General features: G+C 36.6%; 1 protein-coding gene across 1 annotated transcript in view; it reads right to left on the bottom strand.

Moving 5' to 3' along the window:
- The window catches only part of TMEM130 (transmembrane protein 130), a 215,544-nt gene extending 196,960 nt beyond the window's left edge, over positions 1 to 18,584 (bottom strand). Inside the window, exon 1 of the mRNA XM_036748827.1 lies at positions 18,494 to 18,584. Within this exon, the coding sequence (XP_036604722.1) occupies positions 18,494 to 18,584 (91 nt within the window). The remainder of the gene's footprint in view (positions 1 to 18,493) is intronic.
- Between the last annotated feature and the right edge of the window lie 2,707 nt (positions 18,585 to 21,291).

Here is a 21,291-nt window from a genome sequence, read left to right as displayed (position 1 = left end):
TAGGCCAGTGTAGCTGAACCATAGAGCACGTGAAGGGGAGCAAAGGATAAGAAAATGGAGTGGCCAGGTTATGACTTGCTTTATATTTGTTCCTGGAGGTAACAGAATGTCACTGGAGTTTACTGAATAGGATAAGAAGTGTGAGTAATATAGTATAAGTATATACTTATGCGGGGGAAGGGAAAGTCCACATCAAACACCTCTTATAAAAGCCTGATCCCAAAATAGAGAATTAACATACACATACATATATATTTATATGTGCATATATATATATATATATATATATACACACATGTATAATATATATATATATATTTATGTAGAAAATGTGGATTTATATTAACTGCATAGACATATGAAAACTGGTTACAAAAAACACATTTCCTTCCTCTCAGGAAAGATAGTAAATATGGAATTTCATTATCAAATATTATTTGTATGTGTTAATTTTCTAAATATCTTAGGCAAGTGTCTATAAGTCTTAGATAACAAAATTTTATGAGAAACACTTTGCCTTTTTATATAAGTGACACAGATTTTTGCGCAAAACTTGTAAATTTTAAATAGTTAAAATGATATATTTGTCTTTTGTGATCACCTCCATCTTTTTTCTGTCATGAATTCTTCCCATAGATGGGAAAAGGCCTCCCTTCTATTCTAATATTTTTTTATGATGTGACCTCTTATATTTTGGTTGTTAATCTATTTTGAAGCTTATCATGTTACATGGCGCAAGATAATATTCAAAATTTCGAAGTTTTGCTAGTAATTCTTACTGATTAAAGAATCCTTCACTTAGTAGTTCATGTTCTTAGGTTTATCAAACATTGAGCTGTTTGTTTTTATGATATATAGGCATATACATATAACACATATGTATATATACATGCATATACATATATATGCACATGTATATATGTACAAAAGCTGTTTTTACATAAGGAGCTATTTATTCAATAAGTAGTGAAAAGATATGAATAGTTTTCAAAAGAAAAATGCAAATTTGGCAAATATATGAAAACATCCTCCAAATAATTAATCATATAATGGCAAATCAAAATACTTGTAAGCTTTCACTTATCAAATTGGCAAAGATGACAAAAAACACAACATAATCAACGTTAGAGGAGTTATAACATGAGAAGTACATTAATACACTTTTGGCAGAGCTATGAACTAATTCAAAACTATTCTGGAAATCAATTTAGAATTATGCAAGAAAAGTCATTAAACTCTTCATGCCCTTTGACCCAAACATCTCACTCTTTTCTCCTGAATGAATTACAATGCAAGGAGATCAAAGACAAAAGAAAAGCTCCACATAAACCAAAATGCTCATAGAAATCCTTAGTGTTATGGTAAAGAATTGTAAATGAAATACCTATGAAAAGGGGATTAGCTGAACAGATTGTGGCATATGAATGTAATGAATATTATTGTAAAAAAAGGAATGATGAAAATGAAGAATTTAGAGAATACAGAGTGAAAGATGCGGAGTAAGGAGAAGAGTATATATACAATGACTACAATAATATATGAAATGAAAACAATACTAAAAGACATAAGAATTCAGATTAATGACCAATCATGGTTCCAGAGGCCTGATGATGAAACATACCTCTTTCCTTATAGTAGAGGTGGCATGGAATGTTATATGACATGTCAGCATAACATGCTGTGCCGGTTAATGTTTCTTACCTTTTTTTAAATTTTCAATTTTTTTTAATGAAAAAAGTTCAAGGGTTGTTTCCTTCTCCAGCTTATTTTACAGATGAGGAAACTGAGGCCAAGAGGATTAAGTGACTTGCCCAGCAAGTAAGTGTCTGAGACTAGATTTGAACTCAGGAAAATTTATCTTCTGGACTCCAGGCCCAGTGCTATATCTATTGTACCACCTAGCAGCCCATTTAAAACTGCCGTGGTGGCAGAGAACTGGAAATTGAGGGGATGCCCATCAACTGAGAAATGGCTGAACATGTTGTGGTATATGAATGTAATGGAATACCATTGTTCCATAAGAAATCATGAGCAGGCGGACTTCAGAAAAACCTAGAAAGATTTACATGAACAGGGGAACATTATACAGAGTAACAGCAATATCGTGGGATGATCAACTATGATAGACAGCTCTTCTCAGCAATGCAATGATCTAAGAAAATTCCAAAAGACTCATGCTAGAACTATGGAGTATGAATGGAGAGCAAAGCATACTATTTCCTCTCTCTTTTTTTCTTTCTTTCTTGTGGTTTTTCCCTTTTGTTCTGATTCTTCTTTCAGAACATGACTGATGTGGAAGTATGTTTGATGCGATTATTATACATGTATGGCCTGTATCAGATTGCATGTCATCTTGGTGAGGCAGGAGGAAGAAAAAATTTGGAACTCAAAATCTTATAAAAGTGAATGCTGAAAACTAAAAATAAATAAATTTTTAAAAATAAAAAAAAACATTTAAGTTACATAGAAATGTAGATTTTGTTGTCTGGTTTACCTTCCAATATAACCCACATACACTTCATATTTGATCTTTAAAAAGTTTCTTCTGTATTCTAAATGTCACCATCCATTAATGAATTATGAAAAAATTTTATGAACACATATACATGTACTAGGTCAGACACTGGGTGGGATGAGGCTGAATCCCATTCTCGGAGAGGCAGAGGTCATCCCATTACTTTTTAACGGGATGAGTCCATGATAGAATAACTTATTCTCCCTATTTAATGAACTGATATCCCTTTCCAGACTATCACTACTCTTCCAAGCATCAGTCCTCTAGTAGCTGTATGTACAATAAGGTTCTCTGACATATAGGGCAACTAATGTCAAATATAGCACAGCTAAGAAAGATACCAATAAGGACATGTTTCAACAATCCGGCTAGCAGCTGCTGTGGGGGATGTAAAATCGACAACAACCAGCTCACAGAATGCTGCAAAAGCCCAGGCTCTTTTGATCTGCTTTACTAAGGAAAGCAACGTTAAGGGGTTAACAAGCTTACTTTAATTCAGCATACAAATACCATTCACTTAGTTCAGGGGAAAAAGCCAGCCCCCTGAACTTCAGAGCAAATACAAACAAATTACAAACATCAACAGACAGGCCAAATACAATTCATAGTTACCAACATCTAAGTTCAGCCCAGGAGCTCATAACAAGGGCTGGCCCAGAGTCACTCGTGCCACCACTACTGTGGGTCAGAGCTCCAAAAATGAGAAAGCCAACCTCTGGTTTTATATCTTTTTCAGGGTCAAGGCATATGTGACTCACCCACGTGACCTAAAATCATCACAAAGAGGCAATTTAAACCCACGTGATCTAAAAGCTTCTGATGTCACAAACATGTCACTCAAACCCATGTAAATTAGGCTTTCCCTTGAAGCAAGGAGGACATCAAGGACTCCTAATTTAATCAAGGAAACAAAGGCCAAACTCTTCAAGGGCACTTGGTTGAACTAAGTGCTAAGAGCTCATTTTGATTGCCAACACAGGACACGAGTTCTAATGCAGTTGGGCAGGGACAATCCTCCCACTCTTCTTGAAGGAGCCCTATAATCTCTAGAATGTAAAAGGTTAAGTATCATTTTTTACCGTATCTAATCTGCTTGTCTTGCTTAAACTACATGTAGCTGTTAAAGTTACCTATAGCCCAGCCACACAAGATGCTGGCACTGCTCTAATGCAGCTAATACATCAAGAGACTATGCCGGGCTGCAAAAAAGACAAAGCCTGGAATCGAGATATCCCAAAAAGAAGATTCATTTGATCCAAAGGGTAGACGGCATTAAGTAGAATAGATGCCTGCATTCTTAGTGATGGTGATGGTGCAGAAAGGAACTTTCACTCACTTTTTGCAATAAAAAGAGATGAGAGTTCAAACATCATGCTATACTTCTAGAACCCACTTCAAACACTATATTAACTATATTTCCTTTAAATATATCAGTGTTTCATAGAATAAAAATTGCTCTTCTAGTAATTTGCAAATCCATGGGAGAGAAGTATGTAATTTTTTAAAGATTGCTAAAAGACCCCCCAAAATGACAAAGTAGCAGGGTTCCAGACAGCCTTTCTCCAGAGTATCATAATTTTACTTATCTGTTACACCATGATATTCTGAGAGTCAATCAAAAATATTTACTATCATTAATAGTAACAATAACAGTAATAACAATAAAGTTATGGTGTGCTTACTATGGGCCAGGCATTGTGCTAAATGCTTCCCAATTATTTCAACTGATCCTCACAACAACCCTGGGAGGTAGGTGTTATTACTCACCCCATTTTACAGATAAGAAAACTGAGGCAAACAAAGATAAGGCAACTTGACCGGGGTCTAGACAAATGCTTCTTATCAATTTAAGCAAAAATCCATTTATACCAATACTTTCAAATGTTTTTAATAGGTTTTTCTGCATCTGTTGATATAATTGTGATTTTTAAAAAATTTTTATTATTGATGTAGTCAATTATGTTAATACTTTTCCATATGCTAAACCATCCTTGCATTCCTGGTATAAATTCCACTTGATCATAATGTATAACCTTTGTGATATTGTTGCATTCTTTTATTTAGTATTTCATTTAGGATTTCTGCAGCCATATTCATTAATGAAATTGTTCTATAATTTTCTTTTCTCTGTTTCTACTCTTCCCGGTTTAGATATCAGTATCATATTTGCTTCATAAAAGGAATTTGATAGGATTTTTCTTTATCAATTATTCCAAATAATTTATTTAACATTGGAATTAGTTGATCTTTAAATGTTTGATAGAATTCACTTGTAAATCCAACTGGTCCTGGTCCTTTTCTCTCAGGAAGCTTAGTTATAGCCTGTTCAATTTCTCTTTCTAAAATAGTCTATTTAGATATTCTACTTACTCTTCTGCTAATCTAAGCAATTTATGTTTTTGTAAATATTCTTCCATTTTACTTAAATTATTAAATTTATTTGCATAAAATTGGCCAAAATAACTCCTCATAATTGCTTTAACTTCATCTCTGTTAGTGGTATATTCACCCTTTTCATTTTTGATACTAGTGATTTGGTTTTCTTCTCTTTTTTAAAAATCAAGTTAACCAATGGCTTATCTATTTCATTTATTTTTTTTTTCATAAAACCAACCCCGATTTATATTTATTAATTCAATGGTTTTTTTACTCTCAATTTTATTAATCTCACCTTTAATTTTCAAATTTCCAATATAATATTTAATTGGGGATTTTTGTTCTTTTTCTAGTTTTTTAATTGCATTCCCAATTCATTAGTCTGCTCTTTCTCTATTTTATTGACGTAAGTATTTAGAGATAAAAATTTTCCTCTAATCATTGCTTTTGCTGTATCCCAAAGGTTTTGATATGTTGTCTCATTATTGTCATTCTCTTTGATGAAATTATTGATTATTTCTATGATTTGTTCTCTAATCCTGCTCATTCTTTAAACTTAGGTTGTTTAATTTCCAATTAGTTTTTCATCTGTGCTTCTATGGCCCCTTATTAAGTATGATTTTTATTGCATTATGATCTGAAAAGAATACTTTCAATACTTCTTTTTTCTGCTTATTTCTGAAACTATTTTCAATATTTTCTTCTTTTAACTATAAAATTTTATATATTAATATATAGTTAATCTTTGTAAAGGTACTAAGAAGTGCTGAGAAAAAGGAGTATTCTCTTCTATTTTTATTCACTTCTCTCCAGATATCTATCATATCTAGCTTATCTCAAGTTCTATTCATTTCCTTGACTTCTTTCTTATTTATTTTTGGTTAGATTTACCTAGTTCTGAGAGGGGAAGATTAAAGTCCTCTACTGTTTTAGTACTATTATCTGTTTCCACCTGTCATTCATTTAACTTTTCTTGTAAAAATTTAAATGCTATAGTATTGATGCATATAGGTTCAATATGGATATTCCTTTATTGTTTATGGTACCTTTTATCAAAATGTATTTACAATATTTATCTCTTATTTAAATCTATTTTAGCCACAACTTTGAGACCATAAAGCACTTTTTTCACATGACTATAGATCGTTTTGACATCTTCTGAAAATTGACTTTTTATATCCTTTGACCATTTATCAATGAGGGAATGGCTCTTACTTTTGTAAATTTAACTCAGTTTTCTATATATTTGAGAAATGAGACCTTTATCAGAGAAACCTGCTGTAAAATTTTTTAATATTACTTCATTGTTTATGGTATCTTTTAGCAAAATATAGTTTCCTTAATTATCTCTTTCAATTAGGTCTAATTTTACTTTTGCTTTGCTTGAGGTCATGATTGCTATTCCTGCCCTCTTCACTTCAGCTGAAGCATAATAGATTCTGCTTTAACCCTTCATTTGAACTCTGTGTATGTCTTTGTGTCCCAAGTGTGTTTCTTATGGACAACATATTGTTGGATTCTGGTTTCCAATCCATTCTGCTATCTGCTTCTGTTCTATGGGTTAGCTCATTCCATTCACATACACGGTTATGATCACTGATTGTGCATTTCTCTCCAACCCGTTTTCCTTTGTTTGTCCTTCTCTCTTTCTTTTTATCCTGTCCCTTCTCAAATGTCTGTCTTGCTTCTGACCACTGTCTCCCCAAATCTGCCCTCCCCCTTATCATCTCTCCCCCATATTTCTTATCTCCTTCCCCTTCTATCTCCCTATTGGGTAAGACAGATTTCCATACCCCACTGAATATGTATTTATTTTTCCCTCTTTGAACCAATTCCAATGAGAGTGAGGTTCAAATATTGCCCACCACTGTCATCTGCCCCCATTTTCCCCTCTGTTATAAAAGCTCTTCCTTGCGCTCCTACTTTATGTGAGAAAATTTGTCTCATTCTACCTCTCCCTTTCCCCTTCTTCCAGTGCATCCCTTTCTCCCACTTCTACATGTTTTTGAGATCATCCCAACATAACCAACTCACACCCATGTCTTCTGTCTATGCAAACTCCTAACTGCTTTAATAATGATAAAGTTCTTAGGAACTGCATGTATCCTCTTCCAGTATAGGAATGTAAACAGTTTGACTTTATTGAGTCTCTTATGATTATTCTTTCACATTTACCTTGTTATGCTTCTTTTGAGTCTTCTGTTTGAATGTCAGATTTTCTATTCAGCTCTGGTCTTTCCATTGAGAATGTTTGGAAGTCCTCTATTTCATTAAATATTGTTTTTTTCCCCTGAAGTATTGTACTCAAGTTTTTCTGGGTAAGTTATTTTTGATTATAATCCTAACTCCTTTGCCTCCTAGAATATCATATTCCAAGCCCTCTTCTCCTTTAATGTGACAGCGGCTAAATCTTGCGTGATCTTGACTGTAGTTCAACAATATTTAAATGATTTCTTTCTTGCTACTTGCAATATTTTCTCTTTGACCTGATAATTCTGGAATTTGGCTATGATATTCCTGGGAATCATAATTTTCCAATCTCTTTCAGGAGGTGACCAGTGGATTCTTTTGATTTCTATTTCACCCTCTGGTTCTAGGATATCATGGCAGTTTTCCTTGGTAATTTCTTGAAATATGATGTCTAGACTCTTTTTTTTGATCATGGCTTTCAGGTAGTCTAATCACTCTTAAAAATCTCTCTCCCAAATCTATTTTCCAGGTCAGTTATTTTTCCAATGAGATATTTTACATTTTCTTCTATTTTTCTTTTTTTTTTTTAAACTTTCTTTATTGTTTCTTGAAGTCTCATGGAGTCATTAGCTTCCACTTTCCTAATTCTAACTTCTAAGGAATTATCTTTTTCAGTGAATTTTTGTACCTCCTTTTCTTTTGGCCTATTCTACTTTTAAAGGAGTTCTTCTCTTTGGTGAATTTTTGTGCCCTTAGGCTAATTTTGATTTAAGATGTTTTCTTCAGTATATTTTTGTGCCTCTTTAACCAATTTTCTTGCATCATTCATTTCTTTTCCCAATGTTTCCTCTGCCACTTTTTATGTCTTTCTTTAACTCTTTCAGGAATTCTTACTGGCCTTTGGTCCAATTGGAATTTTTCTTTTAGACTTTGCTTATAGCCATTTTTACATTGTTTTCTTCTAAGTTTATGTATTGTTCTCCCCTGTTACTATAGTAGCTTTTACGGTCATGTTCTTTTTTACCATTTGTTCATTTTCCCAGTCTATTTCTTCACTCTGAAATTTATGTTAAAATTGGGCTCTGCTCACCTAGAGTTGGGGAGGTACCATGTCAAGCAAGCTTCAGGTTTTTTTATGCTGCAGTTTTCAGAGCTAGTTCTGGGGGTCTGCAAGTTTTTGGTGCTTACAAGGCTGTGTGATCTGGGGAGAGGTGTGGTCACTGCTCTGGTCTTTACCCAGGAAGGGCCCCTGCTCCCCCCAAAGTCATAAGCACTAGCACCCCTTTTAACCTTGGAACTGTGACCAGGACACCTGCTCCTTTGTGACCTATCACGAGCACTTCTCTCCATACTGGAATTGTGACCCAAAACTACTTATGGGCAATAGAGTTGCCAATCATTGCTAGCTGCACCCATTGCCAGCAAAGGGTCCCTTGCAATCTCTTTCTGACCAGTTGTCCAAGCCCCTTATTGTCTCTAGGTTAAGAGCTCCTGAAGCTGCTGCTGTTGTTGTCACAACCACCTCTAAAGTCCACTGCTGGTGCTCCTGCCATGCTCTGGGCCTGTGCCCATCCCATTGTTACAGATCTCTCCTTTGGACCTCTGGAGTTGTCCTAGGCTAGAAAAATGTCTCCCTCTGACTTTTCATTGGCTCTGCTGCTTTAAAATTCTATTTGAGGAGTTATTTAAAAGTTGTTTGAAGGAGAATTTTAGGAGAGTTCATCTGGGTCCTGGACTGTACTCCACCATCTTGGCTCTTTCCACTCATGTATTGTTATCTTCCCCATTACAGTGTGAGCTTCTTGCAAGTAGGGAATGTTTCATCCACTGTATTTGTATCCATATGCCTATCACAATGCCTGGCACACAGTAGGCATTCATAAATGCTTATTGATTGACTGATTGTCTTCCTTTACCCTCATATTCTGTGATGTCAATACTCACACCATAGACCCTAATTTCCTAGTTTATTAACTTCCTCAGCTTCATGGTCTCCATATTCTTTCTACCTCAGGCACCTACTGGAATAGTTACATCTCAGATCTTACAATAACTTACAATTGTGCCAAACCCCAAATCTAAGCTATCTCTATCAACTACTATGTTTACTCCTTCTCAAGGGCTTTGGAATTCTGTTTTGCAGAGTAGGTCTACTAAAATTTTATATTAACTAATGTCAATTTGACCTTCACTGCTTTGTGGCAATTTCTTTAAAAAATTCTTCTCTGATTGACCCTCTGTCACACTCCCCAGAGAGGCTATTTAAAAAAAAACCCTCCTCTATTCATTTTTATACCACAATTTGTTACATCATACCCTAAAAATATTTTTAAAAAAATTTTTCTATTCATTTTGAACTTAAATACATAAAGACAAAATAAGAACATTTCTATGTACACAGTACAACATAAAAGAGGATTCAATATAAAACTATGAATTTCCATTTCACACTGTTTACTCTTTTTTTAAATATGTAGTAAATACTATATTTTCAAAGCTACCCTGCTTTTCTGTGCTTCCTTCTAAGTTTTCTTTTGTTCTCTGCTATGTACTTTTTTTCTCCCTCTCTCTTTACTCTGCCCTAGAGAAGGCTACCATTAGACACACATATATATGTAAAACCATATTCTATTTATCAGTTCATTCTTTGGAGGTGGATAGCATCTTCCTTCATAGGTCCTTTATAGATGATTTGAGTATTAATAATATTCAAAATGACTTAGTCATTCAAAGTTGTTTTTAAATAATATTGCTGTTACTTAAATCTTTACATTTGTCAAACACAAGGTTAGTCCAAATCATCTACTATTGTGTATTGTATGCCTACTCTGTTTCATTGCTCTAGCTTTCTCTTTCTTTGCCAGGATCAGATAGGTTTGATAATTAATGCCTTGTAGTATAGTTTAAGATCTGGTACTGCTAAACCTCCTTCCTTTCCATTTTTTTCACTAATTCCTTTGATATTCTTGACCTTTGGTTCTTCCAAATGAATTTCATTATTTTTTATAGCTTGGTAAAGTAATTTTTTGGTAATTAATTGAGATGACATTGAATACGTACATTAGTTTTGGTAAAATTGTCATTTTTATTCTATTGTCTCTGCCTATACACGAACAATTAATATTTCTTCAATTATTTAAATCTGATCTTATTTGTACAAAAAGTGTTTTATAATTGTATTCGTGTAGTTGTTTGTTTTGGTAGGTATATTCCCAGATATTTTATGCTGCCTACAGTTATTTTAAATAGTATATCTATTACTATATCTTGTTGTAGGGTTTTATTGGTGATATACAGAAATAGTGATGATTTATGTGGATTTATTTTATATCATACCACTTTGCTACAATTGTTAATTGTTCATTTCTAGTTGAATCTTCAGAATTTTCCAAGTATATCATATCATCTGCAAAAAGATATAGTTTTTATTACTTCATTGCTCATTCTGATTTCTTCAATTTCTTTTTCTTGTCTTATCACTATTGCTAGCATTTCTAATACAATATTGAATAATATTGCTGACAATGGGAATTTTTGTTTCACTCTTCATCTAGTTGGGAAGGCTTCCAACTCATTCCCATTACAAATAATGCTTGCTGATGGTTTTAGGTAGATGCTTCTTACCATTTTAAGGGAAAATTCATTTTTTTAACCTATGCTTTTGAGTATTTTTAATAGGAATGAGTATTGCATTTTATCAAAAGCTTTTTCTGCATCTATTGATATAACCATATGATTCTATTACTTTTATTACTGATCAATTATGTTAATAGTTTTCCTTATGTTAAACCACCCCTGCATTCCTAGTATAAAGCCCACTTGGTCAAAATGTATATATAACCTTTGAAATATATTGTTGTAGTCCCCAGAAATCTAAAAAGCAATTTAAGGCATCTTCTTAAACTCTAGTTTCTTGCCAACAGTCTATAAGTCATTTTGAACCTAGATACTCCATTGACATCTCAAAATCAACATGTCCAAAATAAAATTCCTCATCTTCCCTTCTAAACTTACCCCTCCTCCAAACTTCCTTTTTGCTCTAAAGGGCACTTCAATCCTCTTCTTCAGCCAGTTTTGCTCCCTGGGAATAATCCTTGACTCCTTCTCTCTTTCATTCTCCATAACCAAATATTTACCAAGTCTTGTCAATTCTACCTCCTATAACTTCTCTCACTTCTCTTTACTCTCTCTGCCACCACTCTTCATCAGGCCCTCATTATCTCTCCACTGGACTATTTCAACATCTTCCTTTCTGTATCTGTCTTTCCCTTCTCCAATCCGTTCTCCTTCCTGCTGTTTAACTAATATTGCTCAGACATGGGTCTTTTTTACTCCTCTGTTCAAAAATTATCAAGGGCTTCCTATTTCCTTTTGACTAAAATAAGGATGGCTAGAATCAACACTACATTGTAAGGTTTGCAAAATGCTTTACAAATATCGTCTCTATTGATCCTTGAGGTGGCACTGGAAGGTAGGTGCTATTATAATCCCCCTTTTACAATTTGGGAAATTGAGGCAGACAGAGGTTAAGTGACTTGCCTAGAGTCACAGAACTAGCAAGTGCCTGAGCTTAAGTTGAACTCAGGGTTTCTTAACTCTAGGTCCTTTGTTCCATTGTGTCACCCAGTTAGAAATACAAACTCCTTACTTGGCAATTAAAGGCCTCCACAATATGGCCCCCATCTACCCTTCCAGACATATCATATGATTTCTCTTCATGAATTTCACATTCATACCATCCTACTTGCCTTGATGCTGTAGGAGCTGAAGAGCCTGTCTCCTCTCTCTCAGTATCTGCACAGACTTTGCCTCTCACCTAGAATACACTCATTCCTCTCCTCAGCTTCTAGAACCCCCAAGCTCTTTTAAAGATGTGACCTCCTATCAGAAACCTTTTCTAATCCAGAGAGTTGTTAATGTACATTTCCTTCTGAAATTATCTTATTTATCTGTGTAAATGTCATGTGTCCAAATGGAGTTTTAGTTTTGATCTGGTATTCCCATTACCTAGCATAGTGCCTGATAACAAGAGTAGATGCTCAACAAATATTTATTGAATTGAATTAAACTTGAAATCCTTTGTCAAAATACACTATGAATAACCATCAACACCTGAAAAGGCAATTGGATATCAGGTTATTTGGTTAGATAACCCAGCAAAGAAAGCAGCATTCTTTTTTTTTTTTTTTTTGGTGAGGTGATCAGAGTGAAGTGATTTGCCCAGGGTCACACAGCTAGTAAGTGTCAAGTGTGAACTCAGGGATCTATCCACTGTACCACCTAGCTGCCTCAGAAAGCAGCATTCTTAAAAAGTGGGAACCAGGACAGATAAGTTTTTATGGAGATGAAGGAGTTAGGAAACTAGTAGAACATAACTCACAATCATGTAATTAACCCTTCTAATTTTTCAGGTTAAAAAAAAAAGAGGTCTAGAGAGGGTGACTTTCTTAAGGTTATAATGCTAGTTAGTCACAGAGCTAAGGCTAAGATTCCTGACCCCAAAGGTCAGTATTCCTTTGTACAGCAGTTATTCAAAATCAGCTGTTTTCGGATGATGCTGGGAGCAAAACTAGATAAGCAATGACAGAAGTGCATTTTTACTGAGATGTGTCTCTCCAAAGCTACTTCCAATTTGCCTCCTCATTCTTTTCCCCTAGAGAATAAATAGCAACAAGGAAAAAAAAGAGAGAGAGAAGGAAAGTGGAAAGATTAACATCCTGGAAGATACATTTATTGGCATAGCAATAGATATCCTGATGACCTGCAAAAAGACATAGTATATCAATCAACCACCAAAAGAAACCCTGAGGACAACAGAACTTGCTATGGGCCTCTGAAGGATGAATGAAATGCTGAGAACTCCTCCTTATCCTCTAGGGAAAGTTCCATTCTCCCAAAGGGGCTTGCTTCAACTGGCCAAAATACTAATCAGAAGTAGACCATTGATTACTGGCCCTGGACTAGGGGCAACAGATTGGGTTTTTCTGCAAGTATGCAAATACTTCAGGTCATAGATATGCTGGCCAGTGATCACAAGGAGATACAAAGGTCACTTTGGACTTTTTTTTTTTTCTCTGTTCTGAAGCCAATTCAGGAGAGTAGTTGCTAAATCGATTCCTTCCCCTATCCTCCATCTCTACTCTACAGCTTTTGAAGAGACTGAGGCAAGGACCACAGCCAAGAAAAAAGGATGCTTTCCCAGGAGTATAGGGAGGTTGAACCAGCTACTTGCTGGCTGAAAATTGCTTTATAATTAGAACTTGAGTATGAGGATGAAAGAAAGCAAAATAAGCTAAGAGAGACTCCTCTGGGGAAAGCAGCATGTGATTGAAAGACATGAAGAGAGGCTTCCATTTTGGTGGAAACAATCTCAGATACTAAACAACATGAATTTGCCTTCAGCCAAAGCCAGAATTAGGATAGGGTCAAGCGGTAGCAAGTAGTAGAGGAAGGATTTTAACCTCAGTTCTCTGGCTTCTAACCCAGCACTTTTCCCATGTTTTAATGGATCTTTGCTCATATTTATCAGAATGTTTCAGATAACAGCAGTTTTTTTTTGGGGGGGGGGCATGTGTAATTTTAAAAATTGCCCCAATATTTCACGAATGCAGACTGGCTCCTAGTTCTAGCCTTCCCATTTCATTCTTCCACCAAGAAAGAAATGTAAATTTCCGAGTGTTATCAAAGGCAGTAATGTCTGACATTATTACCGTGTGCTGTCTGGAATGTTTATTAATAATATCAGGAAATATAGCATATTACAAATATCTGATTTACAAACATTCTATGCCTACAGACTAGAATGGATAGGAAACAGGTCTACCTGGAACTCCAGAGATACAGTAAGATAACACAGTGGATCAAATGCTGCAGCAGGATGAACACCTGGGTTCAAATGCTCCCTCCAACATTTTCTAACTATGCAACCCGAGGCAAGTTAATAGCTCTCAGCATACTTCTTCATATGCAAAACAGAGATAATTATAGCCCAGGACTATCGTTAGGATCAAGTAAGATAACATGTATAAAATTCTTTGCAAACCTTAAAGCATTATATAAATACTAGCTATTGCTGTTGACTATAGTAGCATAATAAAACTAGAGGAATTTACAATAGAATATAGAACTAGAATTATACCGTCTTCCCTTCTTTCTGTACACCAGATTACAGTAAACCCCCAAAGCTGCAGTAGGAAAGTGGTGTTCTTTTTCCACTGTGTACTCTCACAAGAAATAATACCATAATACCATAATCTGATAGTAATAGTACTAATAGCTCCCAGTTACATAGCACTTCACATTTCATTGAGCATTTTCCATATAGTATTTAATTTGATAATGAGGAAAGATAGCTTGGTGTGTAGAGAGCCAGCCTTAGCGTCTGGAAAACCTGGGTTCAAGTCATAACTTCTGACACAGTAGCCCTGTATGGCTGAACAAGTAACAACTTCCCAGTACCAGACTTAGTCACAAAATCCTGAGTTCAAGTCTCAACTTCTGACATACAGTAGCTGTGTATGGCTGGAGAAGTCATTAACTTCTTACTGTTTTGGGTAATTCTCTTGAACAGCTACAGACCTACTTTAGAAGAATTTTACTATAGCAATGACATCAAAGATCCAGGAAAGAAAAAAAAGTCAAATTTGATTAAAGTATGGTAGGTAACGCAGGTACACATACACATACACACACACACACACACACACACACACACACCCATTTTACAGATGTGTAAAAAGAGGTTCCCAGAGACAAAGGGAGCTGCCCAGCATCATAAAACCATTGCAGTGCCAAAGCTAGAGTTAATCAACAAGCATTTATTAATCAGCTACCCTGTGCCAGGCCTACGAGTTAGGCCCTGGAAATACAAAGACGAAAGGGATACAGTCACTTCCATGAAGGAGTTTACAGACCAGCTCAGTGAAAGAATACATGCATAAGTACAGAGATCTCCTACCAACTCCCACCCTACCACCTCCTCCCTACTTCCCCCTTGAATGTCATCCCCACCCCACCCCCCAAGTCAAGAAAGTAATCTAATTACAGAAAGTAAAGGTTTAAACTAACCCTAAAATCAATCAAGCCATCCATCGTTAAACATTTATGAAGTGCCTACTATTTGCCAGGCACTATGCTAAGCCCTGGAGATACAAAAAGAAGAAAAAGACAATTCCTGTCCTCAAAGATCTTACAATCTAAATAAGGAGTTGTTACTTGTAAAAATTTGGCAGATAGTTCCTTTATGAAGTTCCAACAAGCTCCTTGAGGGCAAGAGGGACCAACTCCCCAACAAATATATTTAAAAAAAATAGATATAAGGTGATTTTAGGAAGACAGTAGCAGCTGGGAGCAATCAGGAAAATGATTCATATAAAAGACAGTGCTTGATATTCTGACTAAACATTTACTGCTCTTCCCACTATGCTCCTATATTCAGCTACATTATGAATGAAATAGTTGGGATTTTTCGGTGGACTCCAAACCTAACCACTATTTCTAACCATTATTTCTAAGGGAAAATAGGCATGCTAAGTTGAAAATACTCCGTTTACAAACTTTAAGAATATAACTTTCTAAGTTGGGAGTTATTTGTAGTTTTTGAGGAATATCTGATGAGAAAGAAATTCCATTTCTGTGTGAATTACCAAATGAGATGAGCTCAAACATCTCAAGGAGATGAGGGTCTAGGCTTTGGGCCCTCAAAAACAGCTTTCCTTTAGGGACATGTGACTTATTTTACAATTTTTCAAAAATTCAGATCAAGGCTCTCAATTCATTTAAGGAGGAAAAAAAGGCAACTAAAAATCTGAGGACTTCAATTATTAACTCATTTAAAATTATATGTGTGTGTATATACATATCCACATGCATGTATACATACTCACATGTGTGTATACATATATGTATATATATGTAAATGATAGTTATTTTTGTTGTTGATGTTCAGTTGTGTCTGACTCTTTGTGATCCCATTTGGGGTTTTCTTGGCAAAGACACTGGAGTGGTTTGCCATCTCCTTCTCCAGCTCATTTTGCAGATGAGGAAACTGAGGCAGATAGGGTTAAGTGACTTGCCCAGGGTCACACAGCTAGTAAGTATCTTAAAGATGAGTCTTCCTGACTCCAGGCCTGGCACTCTATCTACTGCACCACCTATGTATTATTTAGCCCTAGCTTGCAAGGCACTCTAAATTGGCTCCTTTTTTGTTTTGTTTTTTTTGTATTTTTTTTTGAGCCTCAGTTTCCCCATCTGAAACTGAGATACTGCTTCCATTATGTGCTTTCTTGGGTTGACTTTAGGAAAGCACTTTGCAAACCAGAAAGAATTATATGAAGAGAGGCTATATAAAACAGTGGATAGAAAAGTATCTGAGCTCAAGTTACATAGATACAAGTTTGAATTCAGTCTCTGAAGCATAATGGCTGTTTGACCATGAGCAGTGGGCAGTGTTCCTCGCAATTTTAGCTATATATACATACACACATATATACATACGTACATATAAAACCCCTCATTGCCCCAGGCAACCCTCAAAGACTATACGTAGCCAGAGCAACTGCTGAATAGCACTGGTACAAGGAATTTCTCACTAGGAATTTTCTACACCAAGGAAATCACAGGTCCCACCAAAATAAATAAATAAAGTATCACATAAATGTGAGCTCTTAGCCCTGGATTTGGGGTCAAGAGGCCCAAGTTTAAGTTTTGACTGTGAATCTGGTCCTGTGACATTGGGCTGCCTCAAGAGCTGGTAGATATTCCCTTATCGTAAGTCTTCTTTCCCTTTATCTTTTGTTTATAGTGCAAAATGTGGTTTAGAAAGAAGTCTTCTCTTTACGGGGAGAAAGAAAAAAATTATGGCATGGATAAATTTTGCTTAAACATTTCCCAGTCTATGGAGACAGGCAGACAGGTGTCATCTAGTGCTGACCTAAGACCCTGGCAAACCAAGCAATAGGCCAGGGAGCCATGTATTTGAAGATGCCTAACATGGAACATAAAAGTGGGAAGGCATACTTTTCCCAAGCTGCCAGCGACTCCAGGGTAATCCTGGGGCTGGCCTGACCATAATGAACCTAGACTAGTCATTCCAATTATGAGTGTGGTAAGAATTGAAAACAAAATGGGCCCATTTTGGTCATTTTTCCTTCAATTTGGGCTGTCTATGATAACAGACACTCAGCTATTAGGGACCCAATTCAGAGTGTTGACCTTGGACATCTAGCTCATGAAGGCTAGTTCCAAGGTGGGAGAAGTAGCTCCATACCAAGTAGTAGTAATTGAGACTGAACCAACTAATCAATCAATAAGCATTTATTAAGCACCTACTATGTGCCAGGCTTTATGTTACGTAAGCACTAGGAAAGCAAACACAAAATGAGGTAGTTGCTGCCCTCAAGAAACTTTCACTATATTGGGTAGGCACAATAAACAATAATAATATTAATCATTGAAAAGTATTTAACACAGTTCAGCACATGGTAAGCACAATACACATTAGCTATCATTATCACCATTATTATGCTCACACATAAGTAAATGTAGGACATGTACAATTGCAGGGTGGAAAATAGGAAAAGCCTCTTGAAGCACTTCAGCTGATCTTTGAAGGGAACTAGAGATTCCAAAGAGGCATGGGTGAGAGGAGAAGAACATCATGGTCATTGGGAACAGGCATGGTGGCTGGAGGTGGCATGTTCTATACCAGACACAGATATTCAGAAATCTCTGAATAGACCATCCTGCCCAACTACTGAGGATTTGCCCTTTGCCATAAATCCCCCAAGCAGCAACAAAGGAAAGAGGGCAAAGGTGCAAGCATTCTAACTCCTGGTTAGGACCTCTCAAAGGGCACAGGGCACAATTTCTGTGATTTCTGTGAAACCTCCAAGCAAGCCGGGTGGAGAATGTGCGTTGAGAATAACCAAAATAGCACTTCCTTATTTCCAGTCCTTCTAGGTTGAGAAGGGCTATAACAATCCTCTCAGCAGAGGGTGCCTATTTCCAGAAGGTTTGCTCAGCTTAGTGGCCTCCCTTCCCAGGCTGGCTGAGTCCTAGGGAACACCCCACTTCCCCTCAATGTTCATCAAAGGGCATCTAGCCTATTAAAGAAAGAAGAGAAGGAAGAGGGGGATGGGGAGAGAAGCGAAGGGAAGGGAGAAAATGCGGAGAGAATGAGGACAGTTCTGGACTCCGAGGAGGGAAGGGATTGTGCCAACGCGCAAAAATAACCATAATAATGACGTGACCTCTGAGTCACACTCCAAGAGGGGGGAAAAAGATCAGTATCACGAGGGAGACTGTGGGCATTTAAATGCCAACAGCATTTCCTGCCCAGCAATCCGGAAGAATGACATGTTATTTTAACCGGCACAACTCGGTGGACTGCACGGAGGTCATAACCAAGCTTACCTGCTGATGACCTGGCTTGGGACACATGAAGGAAGCAAGCGACCACGAGGATTCGGCTCAAGGTGACGAGCGCCGCTAGAGCCATCGGCATTCCGTGCTCCGGTCGGCGGCAGGACCTGCCAAAGCAAACCTGCCGTCTCTGCTGCCCCTTCAGCTTTGAGACCCAGGCTTTATCACCTTCAACTGATACTGATACTGATGCTGCTGCTACAGCTGCTGCTGCTGCCACCTACAGCCCACCTGAAGCCACTAAATGCTTCCAGCTCTACCGGCATTCCACTTGTCCTACTTTAGCGAGAATCTCCCCTCCTCCACCAGCCATTTCTAATTAGGGGTAAGGGGAAAAGGGAGGAGTGATCTTCTAAAAACCGGAAACACCTGGAATAGCAAATCATCACCTCAAGGAATTTAAAGTTAGGAGGGACCTTAGAGATTGTCTAATTTTGGAGGTTCTTAAGCTGGGGTCCACAGACTCTGTGAACTTGGATGGGTGAAAAATTACATCATCTTAATTTTCTTTTTAAATTTTTTTTTTATTTTAGGCAAATACTAAAACAAATACATAATAGGAAAAGAAAAAGAAACAATAAACAAATATAAGAAAAAAATGTCGTGCACAGCAGAACATGGAATCATCCTCTCAATTTTCAATAATCTTTAATGGAAATGTAGCATTTCCTTTCATTGTGAAAGCTGTACGCAACAAGTCACGGTTGTATTAGCAGTACTTGTGACTTTGCCACCACTAAAATTTATATATATTTTCGTATCACATAGTTGTTACAGATTTTGCAAAATATAGACTATTCTTTATCACTACTTAGAAACTGCTGTTTTAGACCTGCTGCTAGAACAAATATGAATGAAGTCTTCCTGTTTAAGTTTGAATATAGTTGGTTTCCTTTGTAATCCAAAGTCAGGGAGACCTGAGTTCAAGTCTGGTTTCAGATAATAGCTATGTGACCCTAGGGAAGTCAACTTCTGTTTGTCCCAGTTTCTTCATCTATAAGATGGATTGTTGTGAGGATCAAATGATATTAATTGTAAAGCGCTTAGCACAATGCCTGGCACATAGTAAGTGCTATAGAAGTGTTAGATATCATCATTTAATTTCATGCATTTAAAAACTGTCTGAGAAAAGTCCGTAAACTATGCTAGATTGCCAAAAGGGTCTATGACTGCTGCTAGACTGTACTTGATTAAAGCATTCCTACTGTATTTTCATATAATTTGATTTCCTTTATAATACTGTGTATTTTACACATTTAAAAACATTCTGAGAAGGGATCCATCAATTACACCAAACTACTGAAGGGATCAATGACATTAAAAAAACAAGGAATAACCTCTGACCTAATTCAACCAGTTTATATTAAAGAGAAAAGTAGTAAAGTAGAGAAGTGATTTGACCAATGTCACACAGGTAGGGAGAGGCAGAGGTTGGAGTCAACACAGGTCATTTGATTCCAAATACAGCATAGTAGGTAGAAAGAGTAGAATTATTTTAGAGATAAGCATCACAAAAGGTAGCATGTTGATAATTCAGAAGGTGTGTAGGGGGGTGTGTGTGTGCTTACTTGAGTGCACATGTTTACCAGATTTGTGATTTCGTTGGTAGAGGGAATTTCCAGTGAAGGAACTCCTTCAGCTTATGTAGATTAGCACTGTTCTTTATACTCTTAGAGAGCTGACCTGGGTTGCTGAAATCACAGTTATTATATGTCAGAGTCAGGACTTGAGCAAGTCTTCCTGATTCTGCAGTTGTTCTGCTGCAGGATTCCACACTACTTTATGTATATAATTCAGTAGTTACACAGTCATAAAATAAAACCTTAAAGTACCTCTAATTTGCTAGGGCAATGGAGTATTTTGGTTAAGTTTTCTGGTTAATGGTATTGGGGTGATGGTGGTAGACTTTGCTTGAAACCTTTACACAAAGCTTCCTAAAATGTATCAAACTGTAAGGAATTTAGAGAAGCATGGCAGAAAACAAGCATTTATTAAGCACCTATATGTGCCAGGCATTGTCATCTCATTAGATCCTCACAGCAACCTGGGAGGCAGGTACTATTTTTATCTCCATTTTATAGTTGAGGCAAATAGAGATTAAGAGGCTTGCTGGTCAGCATCTAATGCCAGATTTGGATGGAACTCATTGAAAGGACCCTATTATTGGTAAAGACTGAAGGCAAAAGAACAAGGGGATGGCAGAGGGTGAGATGGATAGTGTCATAGAAACAATGAACATGAACTTGGACAGACCAAGAGAAAGTAGAGGATAAAAGGGCCTGACATGCTATGGTCCATTGGGGTCACAAAGAGTAGGATGTGACTGAACAACTGAACAACAAGAAAATTTCTTAACTCCAGAGCCAGTGCTCTCCGTACCTTGAGGTGCAGCAACCATATGGAAAGACCCATATGAACCAAACAGTGAAGAAAGGAGAACCAGGAAAACAGTGCACACAGTAGCTACAATGTAAACAGAATGAACAACAAAAAGAAATTGACTGATAATAATTATAATACTCTACATTAGCTCAGGAGAACTGAGAAAATGTATCTCTTTAATTAAGAGATGGTAGCCATGAATATCAGACATGATAGCAGAGTTGTTAGTTTCCTTAAACTGCTTTTAAAACATTTTTTATCTTATACCCTGATCAAGGAAATTCCTCTTCCAGAATCAAATTTAGTCCTGGGAAAGCCTAAGCCTAAAGAGTAGAAATGAGGATTGTTTTTGGGTTTTTTCCTTGAACTCTCTGACTTATTTGCCTTACCCCCACCCCACGGATCTA

The sequence above is a fragment of the Trichosurus vulpecula genome, chromosome 1 (genome assembly GCF_011100635.1).
Source record: "Trichosurus vulpecula isolate mTriVul1 chromosome 1, mTriVul1.pri, whole genome shotgun sequence".
Taxonomy (NCBI): Eukaryota; Metazoa; Chordata; class Mammalia; order Diprotodontia; family Phalangeridae; genus Trichosurus; species Trichosurus vulpecula.
This window is presented reverse-complemented; position numbering and strand designations above follow the sequence as displayed.